The sequence below is a fragment of the Pinus tabuliformis genome, chromosome 5_1 (assembly GCF_031772625.1).
Source record: "Pinus tabuliformis cultivar Carrire ecotype Pingquan chromosome 5_1, CPIR1, whole genome shotgun sequence".
NCBI lineage: Eukaryota > Viridiplantae > Streptophyta > Pinopsida > Pinales > Pinaceae > Pinus > Pinus tabuliformis.
The window spans coordinates 734,977,811-734,986,680 of NC_142305.1; the positions used below are offsets into that span (position 1 = coordinate 734,977,811).

Below are 8,870 nucleotides of genomic sequence, written 5' to 3' on the forward strand. Positions count from 1 at the left end.
TAAAAAATAGTTATATAAAAATATTATATATTACATTAATAAATAAAATATACAAAATACATAAACCTTTAAAACCATGAAAATGATTTTGAAGTTAAACCTGAATAAAATTATAATGTTTTGAATAAGGCTTTGTAAGTTAGGCTTTATTACATAGATATTATGTTTGGAGAAGTTAAATCTGAATGAAACCCCGCCAGAAACATTAGTTTGGCCGATCACCTTGTAGAATTCAATTATTCAAGTCAGAATGGCTAGCAAAGAAATGCTCCAAGTGATTGTGCCTTGAAGTTGTTACTTGCCAGGAATTACACCTCATTAAATGTAACCTGGATGGTGAAGTACAATTTCATTAAAACTCGGATAGATTTGGTTTTGTGAATAAGTACAAACGTGGAACATATTTTAACTAACTAAAAGAAATATGGAACATAATTTAAGCAAGTAAAAGATATGGTTTCCTGGTTTCCTTAATAACAATGAAGGGGATCTCGGGGAAAAAATGGGGAAAATAGAAACTAGGGCTTCACATGGCGGAAAATTTTTGCTGGAAGTGGCCGACTGGCCTTGTTCGCAGGGAGTCTCGTCGGTTGATGCAAGGCATATGGGCTGCTTCTGTCTCATTGGTTATTGTCCCCATGAAACCATTCTTGCGTGGTTGTTCTATTTGCAGGGGTCACAAGGGGCTCCGGGGTGCTCGGTTCAATGGATGCGGTGTCATTCCTCAGGTGGGAGGTTGAACCATGGCGGCCCGAGCATCGTCCCCTAGATCTTGGCGACGATGGACCTGGGCTTCGGGTGGTGGCCGCTGCACGGTGTTTTTTTCCGAAATCGATCGTTCTGTGTGCCTCCAACATGGACCGTTTTTGGACAGAGGGAGTTGGGGGCGAATGTAGCTCTATGGGCTCAGCTACTCCAAATTTTTCTTTGTTCGGGCCTTGGCCCCTGTCTTCCACGTGGCTTCATAGGCTCCCCCTTGGCTCAGACGGCTTGTGCGAGGGTTTCTAGCCTGGCTACGCTGGTCTTGGCGCCTTGCCCAACCTCCACGCGTTCCCTTCGCCCCCCAGTGTCTATTAGACCCCCCATTGAAGTGAGGACTCCGGGCTTTCTGGGAATGTATGGCACAATTCAAGTGTCATCGCCCACCCAGATCCAAATTTTTATCAAACTTCCTGAAGGGCGTTCTTTGCTAATATGGGTAAACCCTGGCGATATTGTGTAGCAGCTAAAAGTTAGCATTATGCAAAAGGCGGGTTACCCTGTTCAAATACAGAACCTGAACTTCGAAGGCAAAGTATTACATGATATTCTGTCTCTGCAAGAACACCATATTCAAACTGCATCCTCCATAATACTCAATTTGAGATTAGAGGGGGGTGTGGGAGCTGCCATCAAAAACTTAAAGGCTGGAAATGGCTTTGGGGGCAGTTCTTCGAAAAGCACAGAAGCCAAACAAAAGCAACCAATTGGAGGACCCTCTTTCAAGAACATCTTACAAGGGAACAGAACAGTTGCAGAACCAAAAAAACAGGTTGGTACATCCCCTAGCCCATACATTGTGGAGCTTTTGAACTCTATTCCAGAACTTACCATCGAAAATTCAGAAACAAATGAGCATTGTGTTGCTTTTGAATCTCAAGAAATTATCTGTCATTTTAATTGTTTTTGGCCAAAACCTATTGACTAATTGGTCACTAGACTTTGAAATTCACCTCTGTTCAAAAGGGTTTTCATTGTAAAACTCCCCTCAACAGAGGTTAGGGACAATATTATTCAGGTAGGTCCATGGTTTTGGGGTTCAACGGGCCTCTCCATCACACCATGGTTCCTTGCTTTCAATGCAAATACTATGGTGGTCTCTAGAATGCCGGTGTGGATCTGCCTGCACAATCTCCCACTCCATTTCTAGGAGGAGCGAGTACTCATAGGAATCGGGAACATCATTGGGAATATATTAAGACAGATACCCAAAGACTGGAAGAAAGGATCTTCACCCATGCCAGAATATGTGTAGAAGTATATCTTAGCAAAGGATTACCGGACCGCATACAACTGATCCATAAACAAATGCATTGGACTCAGACACTAGACTATGAGAACACAACCTTCAGATGTCGAATCTGCAAACAAACAAGGCATCTACAAAATATGTGCCCAAAAGGCAAGAAAGACACCAGCAGAAAGAAGAGGAATGGGAAACAACCCAAGGGATGGAATTTCCCTCCACCCGGTCAAGACGAGGAGGAAGAGGAAGCTGTGGAGGAAACTATACAACCCGGGAACAATCAGACAACACAGGTACCAACAAATCAAGGGGAAGTCCCCCAGGACCACAATGGAACGCAGGATAAACAGGAAAAAAAAAAGCAAACAACCCGGAAGATATGGATACTAGTGGGTATAAACATACCCACTCTACAGACAACTCGGACTCAGAAAAGGACAATGCTAGGCCTGAAACTGGGTTTCAACTCGCACTTGTCTTTGATATGCCATCTCAAGGAGAATGGAGTAGGGTGGAAAAAAGAAGGGGAGGAAAGCCTAGCTTTCTCCTTATTATATATTAGTTGTTTTTTTGCATATCTCTCCTTATTATATATTAGTTGTTTTTTTGCATATCTCTGCTTAGCATCAGTCCTTTGACTTGATGATGCTTGGTTCTCTGTAAAATGTAACATCTAATTTTGTTCTAGCCTTTTTCTTTGGAAAAAAAAGGTAAAAGATATGGATAATACATCAATAAACCATGTATTAATTTACAGATTAATTTTTGTAGAGATAGTTAGTATCTACATGATAGGAGGAATGAGATTATGGTAACAAAATTTAAAAAAAATAATATAAATGGTCTAAAAACACTGATAGCAGCAAAACTATAAACTCATATAAATAAAATATCAAAATTATCATACCATCGTTCATGAATATTGGAGCCCTGAGTACGACGACTCAATAAGACAAGAGTAGAGCAACCAATCACGGTTTAAAAATTAGATTTAAAATAATCCAAAAAAATTAGTTTTAAGGTAAATTACATACATCTTTAAATTTTTGGTCAAATAAAAAAACAAAGTCAACGCATTTACTAAACGCTTTATGTTCAAGGTTTATATTTTAAAAAGGTAGATTTTAAACATGAAGTTTTGGAGATTCAGTTGAATTTGGTGAAATAATTTATTTATTTTAAATAGGTTTTTTTTATTGTATTTATGGGTTTATCATTTTAAAAAAATTTGGAACATTTTGTAAAGAGTTTATAAATTAAATTGGTGATTCCAAAAATTAAAACCTGAAACCTTCCAAAATGTACCCCAAATAAACTACGGCTTTTCAAAATAACATAGTAAAATTGTGTCTTTTTGTGAAGTGTTGTCCTTCAACGCGGTGATCTGACAAGTAACTTTTGAAACTTCTGACAAGTAACTTTTGAAACTTCCGAAAAATAATAGCAACTTGTGGCTTTCCAACCCATTTTCAATCCCCAACTTCCGTAAAATAATGGCAACTTGTGGCTTTCCGACCCATGTTCAAACCCCATTATTCTTCTAGCACATTAGAAATATGGAGCAATATCGCTTTCAACCTCGCAAAACAAAAAGATTTTAGCTTTACTGTATCCATTGCACAATTGCTCTACGTTATCCATTGCACAATTGCTACTTTGGGTTCTTTTGACCTCGCCTCTCGTGCATCAATTTCCTTCCACTTTACATAGCATTGTCTATCAATTCTTTAAGCGGTGGAATGATGACCAGGTTCTGTTGGGTGAGTTATATTTCCCATGTTATCGGGTTATAAATGAACGGTGGGTGTATATGTCTACCGTTCGATTTTGGTGGAATGATGACCAAGTTCTGTTGGGCAAGCCATATTTCCCATGCTATCGGGCCATAAATGAACGGCGGGTGTATATGCCCACCATTCGATCGGCGGGTGTATATGCCCACCATTCGATTTTGACCTTGCCAAAATCGGTGGACATATACACCCGCCATTCATTTATGGCCGGATAGCATGGAATTTATTGATCCCCTGTTGTAGCTACCCCACAGGGAAGATATTGTCAAGTGATGTGATGTAGAATTTTGTACTGAAATGGAATGCTCATTGAAGTAGGTAGAAAAGAAATTAGAGCTACATGAATTTCAATAATATGTTCTCACTGATGGATGGAAATAGGAATCACAGTGGATTTCACAGTGATAAAAGAGAAGGAATTTAATAATTGAAATTGTTTTAATTAAAAATCATGTATATGTATATGAAGGTTTTATGCTTTTAGATTTTAGAGTTTAATTTTATTTTTATTTTAAGAAGGTAACAAGTTGATTATGTTAATTGATTAGATTTTGTTTATATATTATTTAAAAAAAATGGACAAATAATCTTAGATCTAAATAAATATTATTATTTAGGAAAAATGTGTTATATTTCAATATGGGAAAAGTTGTTATTATATATATATATATATATATATATATATATTAAAATATTAGAGTTTTAATCCATTATGGTAATTTTAAAATAATAGATTTTTAATATATTATAAAACTTATTTTAGTTTAATGGGCAAATAATTTTTATTTCAAAATGTAAAATATCATACAAATATATTTTCTATTTAATTTATTTTTTCTAATAATTAAATGTTATATTTTTTATGGATTTCATATTAAAGAAAAATTATAAAAATTGAAAATGTTATACCCAGTCTTAAAATTACTTAATTAATTTTATAATTTAATAATAAAATAAGATTGAAAGTGTTTGAAAATTTAAACTTAAACTTTATAAATCATAAAACTCCATCCCAATAGGTGCAAGTACATGTTATACCTCCATGAGGGTTAGGCAAACGCATTTTGGTACATGTTGTCTTAATAAATAGAGGATAGTAAATGCATTTTGGTACATGTTGTCCTAATAAATAGAGGATAGTAAATGCATTTTGGTACATGTTGTCCTAATAAATAGAGGATAGTAATGCCAGTACATGTCATACCTCCACAGGTAAATGCATTTTTGTTTTCCCAATGAAGTTGGGAAGGTGTTCTTTGTCCAAATGGAGGATCTTCTAGTGTACTGCCACACATTGTCTCCTATTACAATATTTGGCCAATTGGAGGTTAAAAGTGAAATAGCATTATATAGATTTTAATTATTTTTTTCAAACTTAATTCTTAAGTTAATCAAATTATGTATGACATATATTTAGTTTAAGTGATTTTTTTTATTATATTATAGGGAGGAATCATGGTCCATACATTATAGAGCGTTTGGTTTAATGAAATAGGAGGAGTTTTTATATTAACATAGAGAGTTAAAAAAATTCCATGCAAACTTATTTTAGAGTGCAAAAAAAGAAGATGTAAGTTTTTATTGTTTAAATTGTATTTTTGAATGTTATAGAGATCACATAAAACAATGTGTAATTTTTTATTGTTATTTTTGTATTTTTGAATGTTATAGAGATCACATAACATGTGCATTGAGCTATTTTATCAGCGCACATTAAACATATTTTTTTGTTATTAATGTGTTTCTAAATATACATCAATATTAATTCATATTAAAATATTTTATTCATAACACATATTAGATATTTTATTCTATCCAACATTAAAATATTTTCTTTTAACATTTTTTTTTCTATATAAAGATAAATATGAAGTCGATGTCAAGTGTTAAAATATTTTTGAAAAGTATTCGATTCAAATATCTTGCTCATATATATTTTTTTAACTGCTAATTACTTTACATGAAATTATATTAGGTGATATGGACAACTAATTAAATATGTACAAATTTTTATTTATTATAGCCGACATTGATTTTTGATTTAGAGAATATTTTTATTATAGCCAACATTGCTTTTCCATTTAGAAAATATTTTATTTCTATTTTAAGACTAATGGAGATACTTAAACATACTTACACCTCACCTTCACACTGGGTTGTAGACTAAGTCTCTCGACTCAAAAACTTTGTTATGTTATAATTATAAATTTAAAATAAAAAACAATATAAAATTAATTTAAATTCAAAGTTTAAAATGATAGGAATATAATTTAAATTTATTTTAATTTTGAATTTATATGATATTCTAAAAAAACAAAATGTGTTATAAAATTTTAAGAAGTTTTTAATTTTTGTTTTTAGGTTATAATGTAAATTTAACCTAATTTAATTCAAATATTTAACAAATAAATAAATTATATAAAATTTTATTTATTTTCACTTTGCGATTGTTAAAAATTTTAATTAACTTTCAAAGTGATTTTAACCTATCATATTACACACCAATTTGTAATCAATAATTTATATCATAAGAACTTTAAATCTATTTTATATCATAAACAAAGTTGTATAATATGTGTAAGAAATAACTTTGGGATAAATAAGATATTTCCTAACGATATTTTGAGATCGATAAAAAAAAAATTATTGCGGCTTCCAATACATTGTTGTTATTATAGATCAAAAGTAGTTTGAGTGCAAAAAGACCATCTTGAATTTTTATAAGAACTATATCATTAATGTGATTGGATTGTTTTGAATGTTTGTCAAAGATTTGATTATTGATTTGGGAATTATGAAGATTGAATTTAAATTTCAAAAGATTAAAATATTTTAATTATTTTCAACCTCCATAGAACATCATTATGTTCTTAAATTTGAATAATATAATACCAATTTACAATGAAATTAAATATGATATTACTCATAATTAAGTGCAAAATTAATTGCAAATGCAAGGTGGAAGTGGACCTATGCACCTTAAGGTACAAATAAAATCTTAATATTAATTCATAATGAAATTAATTATGATATAATTCATGATGAGATGCAAACTAGAGCTCTGCATCTTGAAAAAAATTGTACTATCGTTCATGGATGTTGGAGTCGTACCATCGTTCATGGATGTTGGAATGTTGGAGCCCGCAGTACCAGCTCACGCTGGCGGAGTATAAGCATACAATGATGAATCAATAGGACGATAGTTAAGACAACCAATCACGGCTTAAAAAATTAGATTTAAAATAATAATAAATTACAGTAAATCATACCAACGAGTGTGAATTTACCACATAGAGGACTAGAATCGGACCTCCAAATGGAGGGAAGATTGAAGAGACAATTCACCAAGAGTTCGTTGAAGAGTCCATGGAGTAAATTTTGAGGAGGTTTCAAAGATACAATCCAAAAATTTCTTTCTACTGGTCGAGGTTATGAGGTAACGTTTGTCAAAAGAGTGGCACAAGGGAATGGTGGTTATTTCATCACACTATTGGGGAGATCACACTCATTTTCCCTCATCCACAACTTACCCATCGACAATTAGCTAAGTTGAAGGTGAGGCTAACCATGGTAGCCACAAAGTTGAACCCATGCACTCTAAGAAAAAAATACCAAATGAATTGGAGTAAGAAATGGGAATGGATTTTTTTGTGTGATACCTTTTATTGATCTTTTTCTTTACAAGGAAAAGTATTAACCTGTTAGGGTTTGTTTCCATATTTTCTCAACATTTTTATAGAGGTGGTATTTTTCATTAATCTTACTTCAACATGCATACAAATGGAATATTAAAGATTAAGCATTCAACACTTTACCTGCAAGTGCATTACATTGTAACCCATAAATGCATGTGAGGAAACATATTTGAATCAAATTCACATAGACAAAAATAGAAAGCATTGAGCCATACATTTAGAGAACTATAAAATGAAATCGTGCATTTGAAATCATAAGAGCATAGGAAAACATCCTTGAGATTCCTAGATCTTATATGGAAATTAAAGTTTCAAATTCACAAATGAATTGGTTTTCCAAAATAAGCTCTTTGCTAGAGTCAACAAATAATTTACAGACTTGATGTCTCACAATAAAGTTAAGTTCCTACAACACAGTCACAAAATATTGTTACTTAATTGTAAGATTAAAACACATTTGTGCAATCGATATCTTTGGAACGGGAATCAAGACAAAAAAAAAATTGCCTAGATTAGTTGGAAAAAGATTGCATTGCCAAAGAAGTGGGGAGGATGGGGTTTAAAAGATCTCCCTTTATTTGCGCAAGCCCTTGCTGCAAAAATGGGCTAGACCCTGCTGACTGGTCAGAATCTAGGGACCTATATCTCATATCATAAATACATCTGGCCACAAAATATTATGGATTGGGTTCGACTGCCTAGTTGGCCGATGGCGGGCCTCTCATCCGTGCGGAAGGCACTACTTCATTCCCTTCCTCATATTAGAGATAATATGGTGTGGAGATTAAACGATGGTTCCCTGGCTCGGATTGGCCTGGATCCTTGGATTGGAGGTGGAGGAAGACATCTGCTTTCTAGAGACCTCATACAGTATCTCCACTCTCATGAGATCAGGGTTATTTCACACATTGCAGATCTACAAAACACAGGTATTTTTTCACAAGCATGGAAATCTGCTCGTCTACTTGATCTACCCCCATGATGGCACCAGGAATGGCAGGATTATATATCTACGCTATCTGAATCTCACATCAGGATAAAAGAGGGCCCGGACGAACTAATATGGTGTCAGGCGGAGAATGGCATATACTCTCCAAAGTCAGGATATATTTCCTTGATTCAACACAAAAGGCCAGAACAGATTTCAAGTTGGTGGAGAAACATTTGGAAACTCACAGCACTGCCGCGCATCAGATTATTCTTCTAGTGTATTCTCAGAGATAAAGTACCCACGGGGGAACACCTTCTTCACAGATCATTTTATGGGCCAACCTGGTGTATTCTATGCAAATGCTCATCCGAATCGACCGATCACCTCTTTCTGCATTGTATCTCCCTACACTCTCTTTGGCAAGTCTTATCCTCCTCTATTCGATT

The 8,870-nt window shown here is 33.8% G+C and overlaps 1 protein-coding gene across 1 annotated transcript; it reads left to right on the forward strand.

The window, feature by feature from the left end:
- Nucleotides 1–452: 452 nt before the first annotated feature.
- On the forward strand, nucleotides 453–2,767 carry LOC149167040 (uncharacterized). Its single transcript, XM_089431445.1, has 2 exons — nucleotides 453–1,531; nucleotides 1,726–2,767. Exon 1 carries the CDS (start codon nucleotides 782–784, stop codon nucleotides 1,220–1,222), a length of 441 nt encoding a protein of 146 aa, XP_089287571.1. The 5' UTR covers nucleotides 453–781; the 3' UTR covers nucleotides 1,223–1,531; nucleotides 1,726–2,767.
- The last annotated feature ends 6,103 nt before the right edge of the window (nucleotides 2,768–8,870 follow it).

What these genes read in the sequence shown, in the direction of transcription:
- LOC149167040 (XM_089431445.1), top strand. Translation starts at nt 782, where the DNA reads ATGGACCTGGGCTTCGGGTGGTGGCCGCTGCACGGTGTTTTTTTCCGA.